Source organism: Lagenorhynchus albirostris, chromosome 11, assembly GCF_949774975.1.
Source record: "Lagenorhynchus albirostris chromosome 11, mLagAlb1.1, whole genome shotgun sequence".
In the NCBI taxonomy this organism is placed as follows: Eukaryota; Metazoa; Chordata; class Mammalia; order Artiodactyla; family Delphinidae; genus Lagenorhynchus; species Lagenorhynchus albirostris.
Window position 1 is genome coordinate 9,082,560 of NC_083105.1, and position 27,764 is coordinate 9,110,323.

The 27,764-nt window shown below is 37.0% G+C and overlaps 1 protein-coding gene across 1 annotated transcript in view; it reads left to right on the top strand.

Annotated features, from left to right (window-relative positions):
• Window positions 1-27,764, top strand: part of ENTHD1 (ENTH domain containing 1) — a 100,580-nt gene that overhangs the window by 17,862 nt on the left and 54,954 nt on the right. The window contains exon 3 of the mRNA XM_060165685.1: window positions 21,249-21,367. Within this exon, the coding sequence (XP_060021668.1) occupies window positions 21,249-21,367 (119 nt within the window). The remainder of the gene's footprint in view (window positions 1-21,248; window positions 21,368-27,764) is intronic.

Below are 27,764 nucleotides of genomic sequence, written 5' to 3' on the forward strand. Positions count from 1 at the left end.
TGAAAGATAGTAAAAGAGGTGGGCATTGTAATTACAATAGTAAATACCAACCAAATGCTTCTGAAAGTCACGGAACCTCTTTCTTTAGGGTACCCAGTACTTTGAAATAAATCTCGAAAGAGACACATTCTGAAATTTTCTCATAGAAGCCTTAAATTCAAACTGATACTAGAAAAAAGTAACAGAGTAAAATAACCAATTATGACTCATCTAGAGTTTCTTCACCTCTTTTGCTACTTCTCTGTTACCTTTCTTGTTCTTCCTTCCTCCATTTCTTTTCCTATTCTTTTCTTTCATTATAAACATATTTATTAAATTTATAATTTGAAATTTGGATATCTAGCAGAAATTTGGAGCTATAGCAGTGAGTAAAACAAAGTCCCTTCCATCATGGAGCAAATATTCTAGTGACAGAGATGGATATTAAACACACATAAACAAAATAGATATAAAATATTATGTCAGGTAGTGTCAAGTCCTATAAAGAGAAGAAAAGCAGTGACAGGACAGAGAGTGACAGGGATGCTTTATTTTAGGTCAGGTAGGGAGGGAAGGCCTTTTGGAGGAGGCAGATATTTAAACAGAGACTTGTATGAAGTGAGGGAACAATCCAGGTATATCTGGGGTGTTCTGGCAGAGGGAACAGCAGGTGCAGACGCTCTGAAACGGGAGCAAGCTTGGCTCACTTCACTGTAAGCTTAGGAAATGAGTCCCTAAATTGCTACAGAACTAGCTCAACTCTGAGCCATTATTATGATCCATATAAGAAAATCTAGCTTATTGCTTTATAGTCACTGCTTTTAAAAAACCCAAAATGGTATTTCCCCACTTGGTAACAGCTTCTTATTCACTAGGCTGAGCTCTGTATATCTTTTGACTATTTAAAAAAAAATCAACCTACTTGCAAATGAAGAAGTTTTGCTGCAATTAATTTTTTTTCATACCACAAACATGTACTGAGTACCTACTTACTATATGCCAGACACTGTTCTAGGCCTGGTAAGCAAACTGGGTGTATTTCTGCTCTCATAGAGGTTATATCTAGTGATGGGCTTTCAGTCTGTTTCAAAAACGGTGTTCGAAAAGAGTTTTCGTGAGTGAGAGCATCGTTGAAGTGCATCTGTAGTAAGATTTAAAGTGAGTAGTGAATGTTTGGATATAAAACTGTAGTAAGTTTGTTAAAAATCTGTTACATTATTTTAAGTTTTCATTTATCCATTACTGTGTATAATACACATACATAGTAGACATATAGATGTGCGTGTTTGTATTCAAAAAAGAGAAATTAGAGTAAGTAAGCTTGGCAGTACTAACCATATCCACGTAGGCATTTGAATCGGAAACTGTATTTTAAAAGAAGAAAGAAAACTGACAGTTTGGTTGGGTGGGGGGAAAATAAGAAAATTTACTAGGTGGGCATTATTAATGGGTTAGAAGAAGTAGCAAATGAAAATTTGAAGGTGGGTAGATCAGTTAAAGTTAAGTGCACCCACAAGTGACAGTATTAGGCCACAAAATTGGTAGTGGTGTAAACATAATAGGAATTTCGCTCTTCTAAAATAATCCAGAACTAGGTATTCTAGGATTGATGTGGCTCTCCATGATGTTAGGGCTCTTTCTGTCTTGTTGCTCCACCAAACTCAACATGTAGCTTCCACTTTAGGTGGAAGGTGGCTGCTTGACTCCAGCCATCACATCTGCCTTCTAGCCAGTAGGAAGGAGGAGGGGTTGAAAATATGAATGCCCTTTCCCTTTAAGGACATTAATGGAAGTTGCCCGTGACATTTTGGCTTACATGCTACTGTTTAGCACTTAGTTACATGGACGCTCCCAGCTTTAAGAGAGGCTGAGAAATGTAGTCTTTATACGAACCAACATGTGCCCAGATGAAAGAAAATCTATTGTTAAGGAAGGAGAGAATAAATATAGGAGACAACAAATAGTCCCTACCATAGTAGGAAAGAATACAAGAAATGAATTAATCGTGGTAACGTATGGTTGTCAGATTAAAAGGCATAGAGAATATAAATTTTAATATGTAGAAAAATGTGGGCAGATAGTTGAGAGTACTCAGCACAGTTTATAAAGGACATAATGAACAGTATTTGGAAATTTCAATTTGATATGACTTGCAACTAGGATCCATTGTAGGCCTTGGAGAACAGAAGGGATGTTTAGCTTAGTCACAGAACTTAGCTTTCTTATTACTGAAAACAGCTGTTGGTGGGAGATAATTCTTACTGCTTTGTGTAGACATGAAGGAGATACAAATTTGAGGGAAGCTTTATAAGAGACAGTTATTTCAATCCAGGTATCCAGGACCTGATCTAGGGTTATGGAAATGAGGGACAGGTAATGTTTAAAGACAGAATTTAGAAAGGAAATGGGTGGGTAGATGATGTATTGGAGAAGAAAGGGAGAAATTGAAAATGACTCTAACATTTGACTTAGAGAAAATGGAGGCAAGTGATGGTATCATACAGGTAAATTTCCATCAGAAGGAATTTAAAGACTCCTCTAAATAATTTAGTTATAATGAAATGTAAAATTGAATGCATTGCTAGAAATCTGATACCCTGGCTTTAGGATCCAGAGCTGAAACAGCTGTGCCTCACTTCTTTGTGGTGAATTAGCAAGGGAAAAAAAGGTACTTTAGGGAAGGTGTTATACACACATCACTACTTCTACTTCTTTTTACCTGTTCCTGGTTGTTTCCCCCATGTTAATTAATTCTGGTAGATAGCTTGGGTAGTTTTTGTTTAAATGATTTTGTTGTTCGAAGGAAGAGATGAGCTGAAGGATAATTGCAGCTTGATTGGTAAGGCAGAAAGCTATATAAAGCACAGTGGTAACTCAGCTTCTCTGAGCTGTAAGCATCAGACTTAGGTCCTTTCCTTAGAGGTAATAATTATAAAAACTATCACCAGAGACATTGCTTACAACTAGACTAGCAAAGCATGACCTCTGTGGATCATCCAATCTTCCATAAAGAGCTCTTTACTGGCATTATTCTTTGCAATGGAACTTTACCTGTATTAGAGAAGGATTACTCTGGCCTATGGTAAATGTAATAACATTCTACATCATGGAAGTATTTCCCTAAAAATGGTATATGATTCCTGTTGGACCAAAAGTTAAACTTCAAAGTAGTTGTCATACTTTTTTTAAAACTTTTTCATTGATTTTAATATCATATTAGTTGGAAAGGATACCTCACAGAGAGCAACATACACAATAAACCCATGAGAGGTTCAATAATGATATGAGATAGAGACCTGTATTTCAATTAGTCTCTTTAATATTACTGATTGGAGGACAGGGCTGACCTCTTTTCATATCCGCTTAGCTTTCCCTTATTTTGAACCCCATGATGTGGCTGATCAACAACTTCTACTGTGGCTAGAAGTGTAGACTCTGCCATTTTCTTGTTCATTGCTGTGGCATTTTGGCATTATTTTCAATCCGGCATCATTTCACTATGTGAATCTCTAAACCACTTGTCCATCGGTGAAGATTATTTCAGCTAAAACTAGATCATATAATCCATAATGTCCTTTAGTCAAGCACATGCATATGATCCTCCATCTTAAAACAAAACCTTCTCTTGACCCCATATTCCCCTCCAATTATTACCCCATTTCTCTGTGCCCCTTTTCATCTCAACTCTCAAAAAAAGCCTGCTATGCTCAATTTCTCTTTTTCTGTTTGTTCTTGAACCCAGTCAGGCTTGAGTTCTTACCATCCTACCAAAATAACATGTGTCAAGATCACCATCTTACTGGAGAAGTATCACACAGCTGCTAATCAGTTGTCATACTTTTATAAGGAAAACACCAGTGTTGATAGTACTTCCCACAGTGAACTTTGTACTTAGAGACTTGATGTAGAGTCGTACTTGGTTGCCTTGTCACATACAGTCTCAATGGCAGGGCTTATGGTATACAAATGGTGGTTGCTACTAAAACATTTACGTTGGTGAATGTTCAAGCAGTGATTTTTTTTAAATTTAAAAACAAATGTATAAAAAAGAAAATAATAATAACTTATACCCCTACCCACCCTAAACCAACTGCTGTTAACATCTTAGAATATTTGCTTCTAGTCTGCTTATTTTTCTTCTTTTGTTTTTGTTTCAGAAAAATCCCTCTTGTAAAAAAAAAAAATACAGGCCCATTGTAAAGAATTAGTCACTTCCAATCCCATCGCTGAGAAATAGCCATAATTAATATCAGATGAACATGAATTCTAGGCATCTTTCTATCCATTCATACATATAGGTATAAAGATGAATAACTAGAAAGAAATTGTTTTTATAAAAATGGAATTGTACTAGATGCTAAGTTTCACTACAAATATTTCAGGTCTACTTCTGGCAATAACACTTACTAGGAGCTCCAAGAAACTCATTTATTGCACAACAATCAAAGACTAGAAATGATACACTGAGACATTTCTGGCCTCACCAGAGGTATGGGAAGTCCCTAAGGATCTCTTCTTCTAAAATTTTTAATTAATTAATTAAATTAAATAAATGAAATAAGAACAGGACACGTGAGCTCAGGTGAAAGTGACTTGGAGCTGGTGCCTGTGGGACACTGCAGGTGACTGCAGAGGTTGAGTTGCTTAAGGGCAGTTATTAGTAGTTAAGAAAATGAATTTTGGGCCTGCCTTTAGCATTGGGAAGGAAAGCATGGGATTACTGTGCTGAACCCAGACCCTCAAGAGGGGGCTGAATTGATTCTGGGTAGTTCTCTCTGCAAGAAGAAAACGTGTTCAATTCACAAGTTAGGTCCATAGGATTCACACCAATTAAAGTCAGGCAATGAGCTCACAATCTGTTTCACCAAACACAGGAGAAAGTAATTAGCAAAGAACATATCTAGTCCCCCACAGACTGTAGATATTAGAAAGGTTGAATACATAATGTAGAAGAACTATGTATTTAAATATTTAAATAAATAAAGGATGTAATCACAGTGTTGATAATGGGGGAGGCTATCCACGTGTGGAGCAGGAGGTATATGGGAAATGTCTGTACCTCCCTCTCAATTTTGTTCTAAACCTAAAACTGTTCTAAAAAATAAAATGTTTAAAAAAGAAATATACAAAAGCACAACTGTCAAAACCAGACTTGCACTTTTCTAAATTAATCCAATTATTCAAATGTCAGTTATGTCTCTCACAGCCTGGGTTCTTGGGCTGAACTAAACTCTTAAGAATTAAAACTGTTTTACTTCAAAAAAAAAAAGGTTATTAGGATGAATGTATGAATTTGAAAAATGGGTACTTACAGAAATGAGAAATACCATCGAAATAAAAAACTTAATTTAGTGAACTAGAGGATATATCCAATGTAAATAGAAAATATGAAAGCAATGTTTAGACATAGAGGATACATCTACAGAGGAATGACAATTACCATGCCAGTAAAAGTAAACTCTTCTCCTCCATTACAATGGAGGCCAAAGGACAGTGATACAATATATTCACAGTGCAGAGAGAAAATAACAGCCTATATTTGTGTACTCAGCAAAACTATCATTCAAGGCTGAGAGTGAAATAGTCATTCTCAGATAAGTACAAAAACAGAGTTTACCACCATGAGACCTATAATTAAAGAATATACTTCAAAGAGAAGGAAAATTATTCCAGAAGAATGGTTGGAGATGTAAGGGGGTGTGATTAACAAATAGTCAACATGTATATAGAATAAAATAAACACTTTCTGTGTAAAATAATAATGTCTAACTTTCGAGTTTAAAAAAAAGACAGCTAAAATAGTGGATAACCATGGGAGTGGGTCTACAGAATTATAGTATTCTAAGTTCCTTGTATATTTTGAGAAATGGGTAAGGATATTGTTTGATGTTAAACATTTAAAGGTAAATGTGCATGATAAACTTTCAAGGGTAAATGTTAAAAGAAGAGAAGTAGAGTGTGTAAATTCCAAAGTAGCAAGAAAAAAATGGAATGAAAAATATTTTTTAATTTTATCAAGGGTAAGAAGCGTAGATAAAGTGGGGCAAATGGAAATAAAAAAGTAAAATGGTAGATATTAGTCCAAATATATTAATAATCACAATAAATATCAGTGGGTTAAATTCATCTGTTAAAAGGCAGAGATTATCAAATTGGGGGAAAATAAATCCAGATATATATATATGCTGCAAGCATAAGTTCACATAAAGGTTGAAAGCAAGTGGGTGGAAAAAGATAAACCAGGCATTATACTAAGGAAGCTAGTATAGCTACATTAATATCAGACAAAGTAGAATTTAAAGCCAAGAGCATTATTAACGAGAATGATAAAAGGTTTAATTCCCCAGGAAGACATAACATTTCTAAATGTGAATATAACCAATAAAATAACTTCAAAGTATATAAAGCAAAAATTGGTAGAACTACAGGAAGAAATGGAAACATCTACCATTATAGTAGATGATTTCAAAATCTCTCAATTTTTGATAAGTAAATAAAACATTTTTTAAAGTATGGATTTTATAATTGATTATATATTATAAAGAAAGCCTTAACATTTCAAAGAATCTGTATCACGCAGAGCACTTTTTCTAGCAAAAATGCAATTTAGTTTGAGTATTAAAAACGTAAATAAAAAATTTTCATACGTTTGAATGTGGAGGTATTCTATTTAGAATCAGGTAGAAGAAAAAGTTCCCATTCTCCTTCTGTTCAGTTTTATACTGGAGGTTCTAGCCATGACAATAAAACAAGTAAGTGAAATTTAAAACATAAGTATTGAAATGGAAGAAATAAATTTATTTGCAGATGAAAAGATTTTCATACAGAAAACTTGAAAAGATCTACAGACATATTAGAAATAATAAGAGAGTTTTAGCAAAATGGCTGGCTGTAAGGTCAAAATAAATTGTTTATTGAAATAATCAAAAATATCAAGTATCAGTTGTCTCCAAATTGCATAAATTTAGTGGAGGGTTTCTCAAGCTTGGTACTATTGACATTTTAAGTCAGATAATTCTTTGATGTGGGGACTGTCCTGTGCAGTGTAGGATGTTCAGCATTACCTCTGGCCTCTACCCACTAGATGCTATTAGCACACATCCCTTCCTTTTGTGAGAACCAGAAGTGTCTGCAGACATTGTCAAATGTCCCCTGGGGGCCAAAATTGCCCCCAGTTGAGAATCACTGATTCAGTGCATTTACAAAGTCCCAAAGGATTAAAAAATTGAATTTGATCAGCTGATTCCAAAAATTTATCTGAAAGGATCAGAAGCTCAAGCATATCCAAAATGTTCCTGAAGAAGAATAAGGTGGAGAGCTTGCCTTTCTAGATAACAAGAATAGAGCAACAGTAATCATGGTAGTGTGGTATTGATGCAGGGATGGGTGCATGGCCAATGGAACAAACTATAGAGCCCTGAAAACAGACCTGGGCAACTATGTTATCTTAGTGTATGACAGAGGTGGCGTTTCACATTGGTGGGGAAAGGATGAACTGCTTAATAAATAATACCAGGGAAATTATTTATCCATATTGAAAAAAATGAAATTAGGTCTCTACCTCATATCATGCACAAGAACAAATCCTGGAGGAATTAAGAACTTAAAAGTGAAAAAATAAAACTTCAAAATGTTAGAAGAAAATATAGGAGAATATCTTTTTCACATTGGGATAGGGAAGAATTTCTTAAACATAACCAAAAATGATCAAACTATTTTAAAAAAGGTATTTATAACTTTGACTATTGTGGTAGGTAGAATTCTGTGAATAAACCCCAATGACCCTCACCTTTATTTAATGCCTTCCCCTTTGAATGTGAGCATAACCTGTGAAGTATGATGAATTATCACTCCCATGATTATGTTACATTATATGTCAAAAAGGGAGTGTCCAGGTGGACTTAATGTAACCACATGAACCCTTTAAAGGCAGAGTTTTCTCGAGCTGGTGTTAGAAGAAGTCAGAGAGATTCCAAGAGTGAGAAGGATTTGATGCACCCTTACTGGCTTGAAGATGTAGTGATGAGGAATGTAAATGGTTTCTAGAAGCTGAGAGTGATCCCTGGTTGCCACCCAGCAAGGAAATGGGAACCTCAGTCCTACAACCATGAGAAACTGAATTCTGCCAACCACCTGAATGCTCCTGGAAGTGTTTTCTTCCCCTGAGTCTCCAGATGAAAGTCCAGCTTGGCTGACATCGATTTTGGCCTTGTGAGACTCAAAGCAGAGAACCCAGTCAAGCCTGCCTGGGCTTCTGACCTACAGAACTGTGACATAATAAATAGGTGTTGTTTTGAGCCACTAAGTTTGTGGTAATTTTTGGCAGCAATAGAAAACTAATAAAACTGTATTAAATTTAAGAATTTTCTCCTCATCAAAAAACACCATATAAAAAAGTGAAAAAGATAGTCACAAACTAGGAGAAAATTTTCTGACACGTATAACTGACAAGGATTAGTTTCCAGAATACATAAAGAATTCCTATAAAACAAGAAGAACAGGGCTTCCCTGGTGGTGCAGTGGTTGAGAGTCCGCCTGACGATGCAGGGGACGTGGGTTCATGCCCCAGTCTGGGAAGATCCCACATGCCGCGGAGCGGCTGGGCCCGTGAGCCATGGCCGCTGAGCCTGTGCTCCGCAACGGGAGAGGCCACAACAGTGAGAGACCCGCGTACTGCAAAAAAAAAAAAAAAAAAAAAAAAAACCAACAAGAAGAATAGCCCATTTGAAAAATAGGAAGGAGATATGGAAAGCATTTCCTAAAAGGAGGAAATATGTAAGGCCAGGAAACATATTTTTTTAATGCTTAACGCTGTGATGTTATATAGTACCAACAAACAATTATAAAATGAAATATATGAAAACACACAATTTACAATAATTTCAAAAACCATCTAATGCCATATTGTGAGGAATTTCCTTCTGTTCCTTGTGCTACATTTTCTTCTACATTTGGAATCTTTTTTTTTTTTTTTTTTTTTGCATACCATCTCTCGCTCTCTTACTCCTCGTCTCTTTTCTTTTTTTCTACTGGAATGTATTTGTTTAGTTGCCGGGTCATTTCTTTACATCTGATGATGCTCAGGCAGCTCTGACTAGGCACTGTTTTGAAAGCAATAGAGAATCCTGGTTAAGCACTCAGGTTCTGGAGTCCTACTGCCTGGATTGGAATCCTGATTCAGATTGTGTGGATTGTATGACCTTGGACATGCTACTTAAAACTTCATGCTGCAATTTCATCTTCTGTAAAATGGGGATAATACAGCTCCTATTACAGAGTTCTTGTAAGAAGTAAATGGGTTAATAGAGGTACTGTATAGCACAATAGACTTTGTTGGTTATTTGCGCAGGTGTGATTTCTTGACTCTTTGTACCATATCTGAGACCAGTTTGTTTTCTCCACCAAGTTGCGGTTTGTGGGCTATTTATTTTATCCACTTTTCTGGAGCAAGGAGGAATAGGGGCCTTCATTAGGCCATATGCAACCTTGTTTAGAATATGGGACTTCCGAGTTTTTTGTACAAGATCCTGCTCATTTTATCAAGTTGGGAAATGTGCCCCATTCTCATCAGGTGGGGAGAGACCCTCAACTTCAGATCCTTCACCCAATTCAATGTGAAACTATGGCTTTCACTTTCATTTAAGTGTCAGCATCTTTATTTACTAACTCTGTTACACCTATTTTTTTTCTTTAGCTGTTTCCACCTCTTTTCAGTCATAAGGAAGGAAAATAGCATTGTCCATTCAGTTCCCTTTTTTTTCCAGATATGAGAATATTGATGAGAAATCTCAGAATCTTGTCAACTCATCGGTATCACCTTTGGGAGAGAGGGGATGTCCTAGATTTTGTTTCTTTCCTTGGCCACCAGTTATTTATTTTTTTCTTTTAAAATTACCTTTAGGTACATCTGTTTCCATGTCAGATTGCTACTGTAAATTTTTTGGATTAGCTTTTTTTTTTCCTTTTTTCATCTTTATTGGAGTATAATCACTTTACAATGTTGTGTTAGTTTCTGCTGTACAACAAAGTGAATCAGTCATATGTATACATATATCCCAATATCCCCTCCCTCCCACCCTCCCTATCCCACTGAGGGTAGTTGTGCACGAAGGCTTTTAAAAAAGAGGGCAAAATCCCTAGATAAAGCAGTTTTGATGGTTTCTAATATATTTTTAATAGATCTTTATTGGAGTATAATTGCTTCACAATACTGTGTTAGTTTCTGTTGCACAACAAAGCACATCAGCCATATGCATACACATGTCCCCATGTCCCCTCCCTCTTGAGCCTCCCTCTCATCCTCCCTATCCCACCTCTCTAGGTCGTCACAAAGCACCCAGCTGATCTCCCTGTGCTATGCAGCTGATTCCCCCAACTCTATTTTTCTTTCTCAGCATTGCTTTGGCTATTCAGAGTCTTTTGTGTTTCCATACGAATTGTAAAATTTTTTGTTCTAATTCTGTGAAGAATGCCGTTGGTAGCTTGATAGGGATTGCATTGAATCTGTAAATTGCTTTGGGTAGTATATTCATTTTCACAATATTAATTCTTCCAGCCCAAGAACATGATATATTTCTCCATCTGTTTATGTCATTTTTGATTTCTTTCATCAGTGTTTTATAGTTTTCTGAGTACCAGTCTTTTGCCTTCTTAGGCAGGTTTATTCCTAGGTATTTTATTCTTTTTGTTGCAGTGGTAAATGGGAGTGTTTCCTTAATTTCTCTTTCTGATTTTTTGTTGTTGGTGTATAGGAATGCCAGAGGTTTCTGTGCATTAATTTTTTTTTTTTTTTTTTTGTGCATTAATTTTGTATCCTGCCGCCTTACCAAATTCATTGATTAGTTCTAGTAGTTTTCTGGTGGCATCTTTAGGATTTTCTATGTGTAGTGTCATGTCATTGGCAAACAGTGACAGTTTTACTTCTTTTCCAATTGGTATTCCTTTTATTTCTTTTTCTTCTCTGATTGCTGTGGCTAGGACTTCCAAACTGTGTTGAATAAGAGTGGCAAGAGTGGACATCCTTGTATTGTTTCTGATCTTAGTGGAAATGCTTTCAGTTTTTCACCATTGAGTATGATGCTTGCTGTGGGTTTGTCATATATGGCCTTTATTATGTTGAGGTAGGTTCCCTCTATGCCCATTTTCTGGAGAGTTTTTATCATAAATGGGTGTTGAATTTTGTCAAAAGCTTTTTCTGCATCTATTGAGATGATCATATGGTTTTTATTCCTTAATATGTTAATGTGGTGTATCACATTGATTAATTTGCATATATTGAAGAATCCTTGCACCCCTGGGATAAATCCCAGTTGATCATGGTGTATGATCCTTTTAATGTGCTGTTGGATTCTGTTTGCTAGTATTTTGTTCAGGATTTTTGCATCTATGTTCATCAGTAATATTGGCCTATAGTTTTCTTTTTTTGTGATATCTTTTTCTGGTTTTGGTATCAGGGTGATGGTGGCTTCGTAGAATGAATTTGGGAGTATTTCTCCCTCTGCAATTTTATGGAAGAGTTTGAGAAGGATCAGTGTTAGCTCTTCTCTAAATGTTTGATGGAATTTGCCTGTGAAGCCATCTGGTCCGGGACTTTAGTTTGTTGGAAGATTTTTAATTACGGTTTCAATTTCATTACTTGTGATAGGTCTGTTTATATTTTCTAATTCTTCCTGGTTCAGTCTTGGAAAATTGTACCTTTCCAATAATTTGTCCATTTCTTCGTGGTTGTCCGTTTTATTGGCATATAGTTGTTTGTAGTAGTCTGTTATAATCCTTTGTATTTCTGCAGTGTCAGTTGTGGTTTCTCCTTTTTCATTTCTAATTTTATTGATTTGTGTCCTCTCCCTTTTTTTCTTGATGAGTCTGGCTAAGCTAAGGGTTTATCAATTTTGTTTATCCTCTCAAAGAACCAGCTTTTAGTTTTATTGATCTTTGCTATTGTTTTCATCGTTTCTATTTCATTTATTTCTGCTCTGATCTTTATGATTTCTTTCCTTCTACTGACTTAGGGTTTTCTTTGTTCTTCTTTCTCTAGTTGCTTTAAGTGTAGGGTTAGATTGTTTATTTGAGATTTTTCTTGTTTCTTGAGGTGAGATTGAATTGCTATAAACTCACTTCTTAGAACTGCTTTTGCTGCACCCCATAGGTTTTGGGCCGTCGTGTTTTCGTTGTCATGTGTTTCTAGGTATTTATAAATTTCTTCTTTGATTTCTTCAGTGATCTCTTGGTTATTTAGTAGCACACTGTTTAGCCTCCATGTATTTGTGTTTTTTACAGTTTTTTTCCTGTCACCGATTTCCAATCTCATAGCTTTGTGGTCAGAAAAGATGCTTGATACGATTTCAGTTTTCTTAAATTTTCTGAGACTTGATTCGTGACCCAAGACGTGATCTATCCTGGGGAATTTTTTGTGTGCACTTGAGAAGAAAGTGTATTCTGCCAGTTTTGGGTGGAATGTTCTGTAAATATCAATTAAATCTATCTGGTCTATTGTGTCATTTAAAGCTTGTGTTTCCTTATTTATTTTCTGTTTGGATGACCTGTCCATTGGTGTAAGTGGGGTGTTAAAGTCCCCTACTATTGTATTACTGTCAATTTCTCCTTTCATGGTTGTTAGCATTTGCCTTATGTATTGAGGTGCTCCTGTATTGGTACATAAACATTTATAATTGTTATATCTTCTTCTTGGATTGATCATTCGATCATTATGTAGTGTCCCTCCTTAACTTTTGTAACATTCTTTATTTTAAAGTCTATTTTATCTGATACGAGTATTGCTACTCCAGCTTTCTTTTGATTTCCATTTGCATGCAATATCTTTTTCCATCCCTTCACTTTCAGTCTGTATGTGTCCCTAGGTCTGAAGTGGGTGTCTTGTAGACAGCATATATATGGATCTTGTTTTTGTATCCATTCAGTCAGTCTGTGTCTTTTGGTAGAGGCATTTAATCCATTTACATTCAAGTTTATTATCGATATCTATGTTCCTATTACCATTTTCTTAATTGTTTTGGGTTTGTTTTTGTGGGTCTTTTTCTCTTTTGTTTCCTGCCTAGAGAGTTTTCTTTAACATTTGTTGTAAAGCTGGTTTGGTGGTGCTGAATTCTCTTAGCTTCTGCTTGTCTCAAAAGCTTTTGACTTCTCCATCGTATCTGAATGAGATCCTTGCTAGGTAGAGTAATCTTGGTTGTAAGTTTTTCTCTTTCATCACTTTAAGTATATCCTGCCACTCCCTTCTGGCCTGTGGAGTTTCCACTGAAAAATCAGCTGGTAACTTTATGGGGACTACTTTATATGTTATTTTTGGTTTTTCCCTTGATGCTTTTAATATTTTTTCTTTGAATTTAATTTTTGTTAGTTTGATTAACATGTGTCTTGGTGTGTGTTTTCTAGGGTTTATCCTGTATGGGACTCTCTGTGCTTCCTGGACTTGGGTGACTATTTCCTTTCCCATGTAGGGAAGTTTTTGACTGTGATCTCTTCAAATATTTTCTCAGACCCTTTCTTTTCCTCTTCTTCTTCTGGGACCCCTATAATTCGAATGTTGATGCATTTAGTGTTGTCCCAGAGGTCTCTGGGATTGTCTTCAATTCTCTTCATTCTTTTTTCTTTATTCTGCTCCTTGGCAGTTATTTCCACCATTTTGTCTTCCAGCTCACTTATTTGTTCTTCTGCCTCCGTTATTCTATTATTGATTCCTTCTAGTGTATTTTTCATTTCAGTTATTGGGTTGTTCATCTCTGTGTGTTTGTTCTTTAGTTCTTCTAGATCTTTGTTAAACGTTTCTTCTGTTTTCTCAATCTATGCCTCCATTCTATTTCCAAGATTCTGGATCATCTTTACTATCATTACTCTGAATTCTTTTTCAGGTAGATTGCCTATTTCCTCTTCATTTATTTGGTCTTACAGGTTTTTACCTTGCTCCTTCATCTGACATATTTTTTTGCTGTCTTTTTTTTTTTTAATGAATGGGATTGTGTTCCTGTCTTACTGGTTGTTTGGCTCGAGGCTTCTAACACTGGAGTTTGTACGCTATTGGGTAGAGCTGGGTCTTGGTGCTGAGATGAGGAACTTCGTGAGACCTCACTCCAATGAATATTCCCTGGGGTCTGAGGTTCTCTGTTAGTCCAGTGGTTCGGATTCAGAGCTCCCACTGCAACAGCTTTGGCCCAACCCCCAGCTCATGAACCAAGATCCCACAAGCCATGTGGGGCGGAAAAAAAAAAAAAAAAAAAGAACAATAACAAAGTAAAATAATTAGACTAGGAAACTACCAGATATGTTAGAAAGAATATAAAAATAAAAATATAGATGAATCAACAACTGGAATGTACATCAGTACCACAATAGTAAAAAAGAGGAGGAGGGAAAAGAAAAAAAAGGGGGGGAGGCCTTGACTGTGGAGGGCGGGGCCTAAGCAAGGGCGAGATTTGCGTGGTGGCTGGGGCCTATGCTTAGGACCCACAGAGCTGGAAAAGGCCCTGAGGGGTGTGGGAGGTGGGGCTTAGGCTCAAGGAACAGAAGGGGCTGAGGCGTGCCCCTCACCCCTGGTCTCAGAGGGCAGGGGACCTCACCTGGGAGCCCAGCAGGCTTCCTGGACTCGAGTGGGCAGGGCAATCGCCCTCCACTTCTCTCCCGTTCTTCCTGGAGGGCCCTCCCGCCTGCCTCTCCTGATCTCCCCAGCCTCTGGGGTGCCAACCCTGTCTGGCCTCCACTTCTCCTCCCCCCTGAGTCCCCCCCATGTCCTGCCGGTTCACTCTGGGGTTCCTCCTGTCTCCTTGGGCGTCAGAGTTCCCCACCAGCGGCTGGCAGTCGCCCTAGTTGTGGGGAGATGCTAACTCTGCATCTTCCCACACTGCCATCTTGACTCTGCCCCTGGATTAGTTTCGACTTTTAAGAAAAACATCTCATTAAGTATTCAATATTTTGTGATGGAAACTCTGTATTGCAGCTTTACTCTGTTACCTTAACTCAGGAGTCAGCTACTGAATATTTAGACTTGCTTTTGTAGGGACTGTTCATTTCTTCTTGTCCCTGTAGCTGAGTATATAATACAGTTGTGGGTTTTCCTGTTTACCATTATTACTGAGTAAGAACTACTGGCAGTGTCTCAAATTTTGTATGCTATTGTTAGCAAAATGCTGAAATAAAATTGCCTCAACTCCCTTTTTAAGATCTCCTGAAACATACAAAACGGCAGCCATAGAGGGTTTGGAGTGCTGAGGTCCTGCGAGACTAAGGCTTTCTTGCTCCTGGGCATCGTGGCCTGAGTCCCTCCTGACCGTATGTTGCTTCTTTGAGGGTCCGGCAAGCAGAGCCTGGCTCTGGGGTGAGGCGCAGGGCGGGGTGGCCCCGGACGCAGCTGCAGCTGCTCAGCCACAGGCGTTCGGGTGCTCCCTGCGCACACACCGGCCTCCACAGCTGCGGCCCCTCCCTCCGCCCAGAGCCTCAGGGCATCAAGGGGGTGAGGAATGGCAGCAGAACCGGGGCTCCGATCCAGCGGAGGAAAGTGGCGCCGTCTGAGCTCAGGCCTGGGGGAGTGTGCCTTTCCCCTACTGCTTTCTCTCCGTGTACAACTCAGATTTTCACAACTGAAGACCTGATTTCTACACATACTCATCCACCCTTCATTTTTCCCAGAATAATATGACTCAAGAAAGAGGTTATACTTTCAAAGGAACTTTTAATTACCGTTATTAGGAAGTTTGTCATTAGGCCAGTGTCCATGGGGAGATTTTTAGCTCATGGAATGTGTTTTCTGGCAAAGATCCAGTTAGAAAATAAAATGCTACTTTGCAAAAACAAAAACAAACAAACAAACAAAAAGATCTCCTGAAACAAAAGTTTGTCCTTTCTCATTATTTATTAACTACATATTTCCAATTTAATTTTAAAAATCTACTTAAACATCTCTGCTTTCTTATTCTTTATCCTTTCTCTGTTTTCATTTTTTTTAAAAAACATGCTTTTCCCCACTAATTTCAAAATTCACCTTTCAAAAAAGATTTATCATACTCGCATCCTATCTCCTGTGCCTCTGAAGTATTTGTCATGAGTAAATAGGAGCAGAGTAATAAAGCGGAATAATAGAGGTGCCGTGTGTAGTGGATGCTGTGGCGTTTCCCACATTCCCACTTCAAGATCAAGGCACTTATTCCCTCGGCAGCTGGGAGACTTGGTGCCCGAGGGGTCTCAGCTGAGTTCTTCTCTTCAAATTCCCAACAGCTGAAGAAAGCCTCTTTACCTAAGATCATGCCCTGTCCCTGAGAGAACCTACTTTCAATGACTTATGGAAGTGGGCTGTCCCCTTTGCTTCAAGGCAGGACAAAGGTGAAGAGCCATTCCAGCCCCAGAGCTCCTAGCAGGATTGGCTGAGGCCTCTGCTGCAAACGCATCCCAGTTGAATTTTTCCCTTGGCCCAGTCCTGCCTCCCTCCCTACTCCCAGATGTGGTTTCTGAGAGTACTCCCTAATGAATCCCCTCGTACAAATCTGGGTCTCGGAGTCTGTTTCCTGGGGAATCCAACCTACAACAATGGCTTTGCCTCAAGATTTATGATATAGGACAAAGATACGTACGTAAATGAGGAGAGAATTATAAAGCAAATGGGACAAAATGTTAACAATTGGTGGATCTGGATGAGAATTCTTTGTGCTATTCTTGCATCTTTTCTGTAAGTTTGCTCCAAGATAATGAAATTGTTAAGGTTCTAAACTCATGATTCTGCAAAAGTTAAATATAAACTTAATCACTATGAGGCTTTGAAATCTTACCAGTTCTTCATTAGCCCATGAATGTTTTCTATGATAGATATACTTGTTCATTTTTAAAAGTTAATTTTGTTAGGTAAATGACTTAGTTTACTTCAGTTACACCTAAAAGGACACTGTCAATACATAGCAACAATGTCTAGTAGTTGCTAAATAATACATAGAACAGTTTGGGTATTTATGGAGGGTTTCAACTCCAAAATGTGCTGTCACATTGTTAATGTCTGATAGTTTGAACGTCAGTTTGGTATCTCATCTGAGAAATATCAAAGGGTTCACCAGTTCTGCTTTGTGGTATTATCTAGTGATACAGGCTCAATGAGATCTATAGCTTCTCTCCAGATAGCTTCTGCCAAGTACCTACAGCCGTGGTATCTAAGCACTCATCTTCGAATGACTCAATAACATCGTTTCCTGCAGCATCTTCGCTTTTTCCTTTGAGGTTTCTCATTCACATACTAGTACTCCTTGACTGTGACTTCACAGTCTTGATTGATAAGCAGCTTGTGATATACAGGGTACTTCATTTCCACTAAGGAACTAAATGTGTGAAGTGTGTTCTCCCCCTCCACTTGCTTGTGAAAACCCAGAAAGCAATGTTGTGTAATCACCTAATTTAATTAAGCACACCTCACTTCCAGTGTTGTGCTGATGCTAAAATAAATTTCTAAATGAATTTCTGTACACTCAGTATATTCTAACTGCCTTCCTTCTTGCTCCATAAGATAATTTATTATAGGCTTAAAACATTTTAGCTATTCTAGGCTAAAATGCATCTCCAAATATGCAAGATATTTTTTTCTTTCAAATCCTTACTATTCTTCAGTTTTCCTCACACTTTACTTCCCAATTGACTTCCTGAAATTTTTATTAATCTACTGTGATGTCTAAAACTTAAGTCCATATCATTTCAAGGATAATTTGTTGCTGAATGCTCAAAGAGTGATAATAAAGATAGTTCCTCATTAAATCACTTGAAAGTACATAGATGATCTAAGCCTCAAACTACTGCTGTTTGCCGGTATTACTTATAAAATCTCCAAGTCCAAAATAAGCTCACTTTAATTATTCATTTTCATGTGAAGTTACAAGAAAATGAAAAGTTAGAGCCATAAATGCAAAGTTCTTATTCTTCAGCATCTTTGTCTTATATCATACTTGCTCCTTTTGCCCATGTAGTTCCTTCTGCTTGGAATAATTTCTCCCTCTGTATTTATCAGGATCCTAGCCATCCTTCAAAGCCTTCTTCACATTTTACTTCCTGTTTGAGGCTCTTTCTGATTACTCTGGTACACATTGATTTTTTTTCCTCCTTAGAATTTCTATTCCTAAAGTTAGTTATTTTAAGAAAGTTTGACCTGTAATTGTTCTCTTCTAATTTTTTCCCATAAGTCTCTGTATGTTAGACTTATCTCACTAGTCAGGCTATAAACTTTTTGAAGGCAAGGATCAGGCTATTTTTCTTGTATAATTCCTAAAATGATTTTGAAAAATTATATGCCTCCTAATATGTTTTTAACTGACGTGTGAAATTTTGTCTTAAGTATAGCAAATGCAAAGGATATAATTCAAAATATTGACATTAAAGACAAAAGAAAAGAAAACAAGCAAAACTTTCATGAGTCTTTTAAGAGCATCTAAAGGAATATAAATACTATTGTGATTCATATCTGTAGTCATTCATGAAACAATACATGGTCTTCTTTAATTATTGGGCATTGTACATCATTCCCTTTTCTCCTTGAAGTCATATATCTATTCCACATCCCTCACAGAATTTTATCCTGATAGAAAGTATGTTTATGCTTGAAAGTTGTCTCTACATAAAATATGTATATAAATTGAAATTATTTTTCTAAATTGTCTGTGACAAGAGGCTTTAAGTGGCAAAGTAGTTCTTCTAGATTGACTTACTGTTACAATTATTTTTAGTACAAAGTCGATCAAAACCACATAAATGGGGGCTTCCCTTGTGGCACAGTGGTTAAGAATCTGCCTGCCAATGCAGGGGATATGGGTTCGAGCCCTGGTCCGGGAAGATCCCACATGCCACGGAGCAACTAAGCCCGTGCACCACAACTACTGAGCCTGTGCTCTAGAGCCCGCGTGCCACAACTACGGAGCCCACGTGCCACAACTATTGAAGCCTGCTCGCCTAGAGCCCGTGCTCCGCAACAAGAGAAGCCACCGCAATGAGATGCCCGTGCACCGCAACGAAGAGTAGCCCCCCGCTTGATGCAACTAAAGAAAGCCCATGCGCAGCAACGAAGACCCAATGCAGCCAAAAATAAATAAATAAATAAAATTTTAAAAAAAGAAACAGCCACATAAATGTGGTTAAGTACTTATTAAACATAAAGAATAAAATTTCATTGGAAAGACATATTTTTTATGAGCTACATGGAACTGTTCATTTACCCATATATGAATATTACTTAGTCCTTGAAATAAACAGGGTTTAGCATAAATTCTGTTTCTGTTTTACATTTTTAGAGATGTAAATGCTGAGAAGATTTGTTCACCTAAAATTGGGTGGGGAATAGAAGGTGTTTTATTATAGCAATGTCAATTAATTTTATGAATTCTTTCCAAATAATATGCCAAAAATTATATAGTGATTTATTATAAAAATGTTTTTCATCTCTTGTCAACTGTTAACTTGATTAGATCTTTCTTTAATGTTGTTGAAAGCAAAGGATTGGAAACACCCCACTTAGAAAAAGATTTGTTAAACAGTCATTGGGAGCAATTTATGTTCTCAATTTCTGGAAATAATACCAAAAACCTTTTGCTAAAATTTACCAAATGACTATTAATTATTCTGGTTACATTTTAATTTAACCCAATATACTCAGAATGTGTGGGAAAAATAAAAACACTAATTGCAGTGTACCTGTCAATACAAAATTTTTTGAGAAAGTGATTTTATTGTGTCATATGCTTTAAATGAATTTTCATCAAGTCTTCAGAACTGCAGATTTGTTTCATTCAATTATTGGAGAATATTTACCATATTTACCTAGTTGTCAAAGTCGGCCCTCATTGTGAAAACAACCAGTAGAATCAGATTTAAAGTTTCTTTCAGAAAACATCTAACATTATTTAAATAAACATGTAACCAGACATCACTCTGGTTGTATTCACACTCCTTAGTTTTCTTAAGATAAATAGCTAAGGCGTGAAGACTTGCCCTAAGTATGTTGCGTTGGTGAAATAAGGTGCCCCGGCCTCTGATGCTTTCTGTGCTCTTCTGTTATGGGACTCTTACTCAGGAACGATGCATTCTTCGACAGTACTGAGGAATGGAAAGCACAAGGACATTAGATGAGACTTATCAGCTGTCCTGCTCCTCCACACTGTGATATATGAGTACCACACATCCTGGTGTGGACCAAAAGAACTGTTGCTAGTGCCATGCTTTGCGATTAAAAGAACTATGTATAAGACAGGACAAACTTTGAAGCTCTACTTTGGGTTTTTCATGCCTTGATTAAAGGAAGCTTCCCTTTACCAGTCGTTTTTACTATTGTTTGGTGCCTTAGAGACAATTATGCTTGTATCTAAGGGAAGATGCACCATAATAATATGGGTAAAGAAAATGTCTTTCTTTGTAAAGTGGAAGAAAATTGATTATGAAAGGGAAAGGGGAAAGAACCAGCCAGATGCTTCTACACAGTTGCATTCTCAGGCAGATCAGTTTTTGGTAAGAATGTATACAGAACTTGTGCATCTGGAAATTGAGTCCTTTAAAGCTATCTATGCCCATAAAGCTATCTATGTACTTAGACTTGGGAAGTCTTCAGGTACCCCCAGAGGTGTGCATATACCAGTTTGAAGATAGATTTCTTATGCTTTTTGTGGTCCCCAATAATATGCTGAAATATAGTTACTGCTAATACTTTTGTTTACATAGTAATTAACATAGGAAGGAAAGTGATATTAAGACTACAAAAACATTAAATTCAGCAAATATATATAAACAGATATATCAGCTTATCTTCATTGGCATTTCTTTTTTGTTTAAATTTTGTTTCAATTTTCTTTTTATAAAATAATCTATACATTTCTGACTAATTTTGCCTAGAACACATGAAATTCACACTGCAGGAATAAAGTTCTTTTAAATATTATTAGAATAATTATAATTGTCATTCCTGCTTTGCTAAAATTTCATTTGAGTAATTTTCATTTTCAAACTCTATTTTCTACACTATATTATACTTTATTTTAAAAATGTTTCAAATAATAAAACTTAAAATTGAATCATTGATGGGAGAAAGGGCTAGAATTGAATTTGTATTTTTAAAATCTGCCTGAACTTGGCAATTATGATAAAGGGATATATTAAATGATTAATATTCATAGGTAACCATTGGCACATGATGTATATTTTGTAGACAAAATGGATCTTCAGAAGTGATTAACTTAAAAATTGTGAGCTGATGTGAAAACATTACTATTTCCTGTCAAAGTAAAATCTTAGCTTTATGTTGTTGACAGAAAACACTTCCAAGGCAGGATTGAAACAAGAGCAGTGTCAAGACATTCAGTTGCCTGGCAGAAGTGTGTCGTCCCAGGAAATACTACCCCTCAAGATTAATGCTTGGAAATCAGCAGAGGTAAGTCATTATAGTAGTTTCCTATGGCTACTCTAACAAATTACCACAAACTTAGTGCCTTAAATCAACACAAATGTAGTATTTTAGAGTTCTATGTGTTAGAAGTCTGACCCAGGTCTCACTGTCCCGGAATCAAGGTGTCTGCAAGGCTGTATTCCTTTCTGGAGGCCCTATGGGAGAATTTGTTTTCTTGCTTTTTCCAGCTTCGTGTGTTCTAAAAGAAACTGTGCTTGTCTTTTAACTTTGTTTTTGATGTCTTCTGTTACACAGAATTTTAAATAAGAATAAGGTTAAATTAAAGTTTTCCTTTATAGTTCATGCTTTTTAAAATCTTATTTAAGGAATTCTTTTTTTTAATCCTAATATAATAAAGGTGTCTTATTTTTTCTTCCAATGTTCAAATTTTATGCCCTCTAGAATTTTACTATATAGTGTAATATAGGGGTCTTATTTATCCCCCTGTGGATAAGCAATATTTAATTTTTTGAACAGTCCATCTTACTCTACGCATTTAAAAAAAGTTTTTATTGCGAAATAATTATAGACTTATAGGATGTTGCAGAAACAGTACAGAGTCCCATGTACCCTTCACCCAGCTTTCCCCTGTGTTGACTTCTATATAGCTATAGTAGTACAATATCAAAATCAGGAAATAAACATTGGCATGTTATGCTAACTAGACTACAGACCTTATTCAGTTTTCAAATTTTCAATTCAGTATTCATTTTTTTAACCTGCATTGTGTGTGTATGTGTTCTATGTAATTCATCCTAAGTATAGATTCCTATAACCAGCACCAAAATCAAGATACAGAACTGTTCTATCACCACAAAAGAAGTTCCTCATGCTATTCACCCCATCCCACTCCTCCCAACCCCGTATACGGGCAACCACTAATCTTTTCTCCATCTCTGTTGTTTTGTTATTTCTAGAATGTTGTGTAAATGGACACAGACTATACATAACTTTTTGAGATAGATTTTATTTTTCACTCAGCATAATGCTCTTGAGATCCACTCAGGTTGTTGCATGAATCAATAATTCATGCCTTTTTATTGTTAAGTAGCATCCCATAGTATAGATGTACCAGAGTTTATTCAACCATTCACCCACTGAAGGATAGTTGAGTGTTTCCAGTTTGGGGCTGTTTATGAATAAAGCTGCTGTGAACATCTGTGTACAGGTTTTTGTATGTGAAGTTTTCATATATCTGGGATAACTGTCCAAGAGTGCGCTTGCTGGATTGCATGGTAAGTGCATACTAAGTTTTTTAAGAAACTGTCAGACGGTTTTCCAGTGTGGCTGTACCGTCTTACATCCACCAGCAGTGTATGAGAGATCCAGTTTCTCTGCATCCTCACCCACTTTTGGTATTACCACTATTTTAATTTTAGTTATTCTACTAGGTTTCTGGTGAGATCTCATTGTGGTTTTAATTGGTGTTTCCCAAATGGCTAATGATATTGAACATCTTTTTATGTGCTTATTTGTGCCATCATAACTTCTCTTTGGTTAAATATATATATATTCATATTTTTTGCCCATTTTCTAACTAGGTTGTTTTTTACCATTGAGTTTTGAGAATTCTTCATTTATTCTGGATTCAAGTCCTTTGTCAGAGAGGTGACCTGCATATATTTTCTTCCAGTCTGTGGCTTGTCTTTTCTTTTTAACAGTATCTTAACAGAGCAACAGTTTTAAATTTTGGTGAAGTCCAATTTATCAATTTTTAATTTTGTGAATCGTGCTTTTGGTGTCATATCTAAGAACTCTTTGTCTAACCCAAGGTTGTGTAGATTTTCTCCTAAAAGCTTTATAGTTTTATGCTTTCCATTTAGGTCTGTGATCTATTTTTTTTTTTTTTTTTTTTTTTTTGTGGTACGTGGGCCTCTCACTGCCATGGCCTCTCCCATTGCGGAGAACAGGCTCCGGACGCACAGGCTCAGCGGCCATGGCTCACGGGCCCAGCCGCTCCGCGGCACGCGGGATCCTCCCGAACCGGGGCACGAACCCATGTCCCCTGCATCGGCAGGTGGACTCTCAACCACTGCGCCACCAGGGAAGCCCTGTGATCTATTTTGATTTAACTTTTGTATAAGGTGTGAAGTACAGGTTGAGGTTTTAAAAAAAAAAAAAAATTTCTTTTCCCTACAGATATCCAATTGTTTCAACACCATTGTTGAAAAGACTTAAATTTTACTCTAATATGCTTAAGTGTGATTTTCCTTCTCTCTCTTCTTTGTCACCCAATGAGACTTTCCAGTGGGAGGTCTTTCATCTTTATTTAATTCTGAGACAGTTATCTCTGGTTCAAATATTTCTTACTTTATTTTCATTTTCTCTCTTTCTTATATGGGCTCTTCTTATCTGGATATTAGTAATTCTCTTTCTATCTTCATATCTCTTAACTTTTCTTTATAGTTCCTATTTATTGTTTTCTTTTTTCTTCCTCTAGAGTTTCTCAATCTGATCTTCCAGTTTAATAATTTGTTCTCAGCTATGTTCATTCCACTGTTTATCCCATCTGTGTTCTCTATTTCAACATTCTGTTTTTACATTTGATATTTAATATTTCTATTTCATTCTTTTTATTGTGTTTTTTCCTGTTTCATATTGCTTATCCCTTTCCTTATTTATTTTAGTATGTGTATTAAGTTTATTTTAAATTCTTGGTCCATCTTTTCTAATATCTGTGCTTCTGAAAAAACCTGTAATTCCGTTTTTTTTTTAATAGTTTTGATCCCCAAATGACTGGTTACCCCTCCGGGTTATGGCTGCTCTGTCTAGGATTGCTAGAGGTTGCACCTTAGTCTGTGTCAGCCCTATCAGCTTAAGTGGAATGTAGGAGAAGTGGACTCTACGGTGGAGAGCACCTCTCTCCCCTCCCCGTTCCCTCCAAGAATACCAGAGTTAATCATTCCTCACTCTGAGGATCAATGCCTCACATTAGATCTTTATCCTTAGCCCCCCAAGAAGAAGCAGATTTAGAGGGAGACACTCCTTAAATTGTAAACCACCTGCCCTGGGGGGTTGGAAAAGGAAGTGTGAAGAAGCATCTTCTCAAGCCTACCTAGTCAGTCCCCACTGAGTGTTCTTACCTCCTCAGGGCTCTGCACTCACCGGAAGCACTCCCTCCTGAGTTTAGCTCTCTGACTCACAGCAGGTGCGCAGGCAGGTTCCAAGGCATTGAGTGGGCAGTAATTCCACCAACTCCTTCCTTATTTTGTTCAACCATTGCACAGGCCACCTTCTGCCCCAGGCTAAAGCCAACTAGACACCCTCACACCCCTCACACACAAACATACCAGTTCAGAATAGCCACGCCATCTCTCCTGCGGCCCCTCACTGTTTTCTTCTCATTTAAAAAAAATTTTTTATTGGGGTATAGTTGATTTACAATGTTGAATTAGTTTCAGGTATACAGCAAAGTGAATCTGTTATACATATACATGTGTCCAACTCTTTTTTAGATTCTTTTCCCATATAGGCCATTACAGAGTATTGAGTAGAGCTCCCTGTGCTATACAGTAGGTCCTTATTCATTATCTATTTTATATATAGTAGTGTGTGTGTGTGTCAATCCCAGTCTTCCAATTTACTCTTCCCCCCTTCCCCCCCAGTTAACCATAAGTTTATTTTCTACATCTGTAACTCTGTTTCTGTTTTGTAGATAAGTTCATTTGTAGCCTTTTTGTTTAGATTCCACATATAAGCGATATCATATGATATTTGCCTTCCTCTGTCTGACTTCACTCAGTATGACAATCTTTAGGTCCATCCATGTTGCTGCAAATGGCATTATTTTGTTCTTTTTTATGGCTGAGTAATATTCCATTGTACTGTATATATGTATGACATCTTCTTTATCCATTCCTCTCTTGATGGACATTTAGGTTGCTTCCATGTCCTGGCTATTGTACATAGTGCTGCAATGAACATTGGGGTACATGTATCTTTTCAAATTATGGTTTTCTCTGGATAAATGCCCAGGAGTGGGATTTCAGGGTCATATGGTTTTAGTTTTAGTTTTTTAAGGAAACTCCATACTGTTCTCCCTGGTGACTGTATCAGTGTAGGAGTACACTGTAGCATAGAAGGGTTCCCTATTCTCCACCCCCTCTCCAGCATTTATTGTTTGTAGATTTTTGTAGATTGTCATTCTGACCAGTGTGAGATGATACCTCGTTGTAGTTTTGATTTGCATTTCTCTAATAATTAGTGATGTTGAGCATCTTTTCATGTGCTTTTTAACCATCTGTATGTCTTCTTTGGCGAAATGTCTATTTAGATCTTCCTCCCATATACCTAGGAATAAACCTACCTAAGGAGGCAAAAGACCTATACTCAGAAAACTATAAGATACTGATGAAAGAAATAAAAGATGGCACAAACAGATGGAGAGATATACCATGTTCTTGGATTAGAAGAATCAATATTGTGAAAATGACTGTACTACTCTACCCAAAGCAATCTACAGATTCAATGCAATCCTTATCAAATTACCAACGTCATTTTTCACAGAATTAGAACAAAAAATTCTTCTCATTTTGATGTCATCCCCTTATAGTATCTCCAAGCTTGATCCTGAGGGAGGGGGCCACTGAATCAGAACTGGAACCTGCTCTGTTCTTCAGTGTTCTCTGACCTTCCCAGACATGCACCTACTTACTTCTATTTGTACTTTCAGATAAGAACACACATCTTTAATTCTGGCATATATAACTCCTCAAATAATATTTTTTTCTCTATTTCCTTGACATTTTTTATTCTGATTAATTTCTTTTAGGTATATATTGGGCCACTTAATCTCTCATTTTCTGTGTCTTTCAACTGCTTTATTTTATTAAAATTTTTATTGAAATATAGTTAATGTGCAATATTATGTTAGTTTCAGGTATACTACATAGTGATTTGACATTTGCATACATTATGAAATAGTCACTGTGTTAAGTCTAGGAACCGTCTGTCCCCAACAACTGCTTTTAAAAGTAGATTTTTGTAAAAAAAATAAAAAAGAAAAATGGTCATGAAGAACCTAGGGGCAGGACGGGAATAAAGATGCAGACCTACTAGAGAATGGACTCGAGAATATGGGGAGGGGGAAGGGTAAGCTGGAACAAAGTGAGAGAGTGGCATGTACATATATACACTACCAAACGTAAAACCATAAAACCGATAGCTAGTGGGAAGCAGCTGCAGAGCACAGGGAGATCAGCTCAGTACTTTGTGACCACCTAGAGGGGTGGGATAGGGAGGGTGGGAGGGAGGGAGACGCAAGAGGGAAGAGATATGGGGATACATGTATATGTATAGCTGATTCACTTTGTTAAAAAGCAGAAACTAACACACCATTGTAAAGCAATTATACTCCAATAAAGATGTTAAAAAAAAACTTAAAAAAAAAAGTAGTTTTTTTTTTCATTATGTCTCCATGCTGCATTTTAGGTAATTAATCAGAACCATCTTCCAGTTCATTTTCTTCTCCTTTCACCTCTGTCCACTCTAGAATTTTCCCTGTCCATTAAGTGTTTTATTTCGATAGCTGTTGCATTGCTTTTTTACAGGATATTCATTTGTACTCATTTCATCTCTGCCTGTTTTGGCTTCTTGTTTTTTTTACTTCTTTAAATTAGTGCTATCCTTTCCATTTTCTTTTTGAGAACTAAATATACTTAGTTTTATATGCTTTTTAGATTTCTTAGTTTCATTTTGTCAGGAGTGGGTTCAGTTTTCTTTCTGTGTTTTGGAAAACTGGTTTGTAAGCTCTCCTTGAGTGGCTCAAGTTTTTTATCTTTCTTTTTCTCTGAGTGTCCTTAACCTTTCCTGCCTAACAGTTTTTCATTTGCCTCCTCCTGACACCTGGGACTACGTAGCACATTCAGAACCTACCCAGGCAGCTTGGGGCTCCTTTCTTTTGCTCATGTCAGAGATATTGCAGATCCGGTCCCCAGACCACAGGATGCTGTGGCTCAGTTGCTAGTGAAGTTTAGTTCTTACCTGCTTGTATACTACTTTTAGAAGCCATAGTCCCAGGCTGTGACTGATGCCAGGTTATTTCAGCTTCCTTTGTAAGTAGTGAAGCTCAATGCCTGGCGTAGTTTCAAGGAGTGAGCCCATATTCAGCACTCCGATCTTGGATGGTCAGAAACTAACACACCACAGTGGTAAATCTGTGTTTACCACTCTGGAATTGAGCTTCTGGTTTTCTCTGCTTTTTTCTGGACCCAAAGTCCCAAAGGTCCACAGCTTCAGCCTCCTTACCATCATGTGTTTTGTGTTCGTGCTCTCATCCATGAAGATGTTCATCTTGTCTTTTAGCATGACTGTACCTTTAATTCTCACCTTTGTATTTTCTCTTTCATTACTATGTGTTTGGAGAACACATATCCCTGAAATA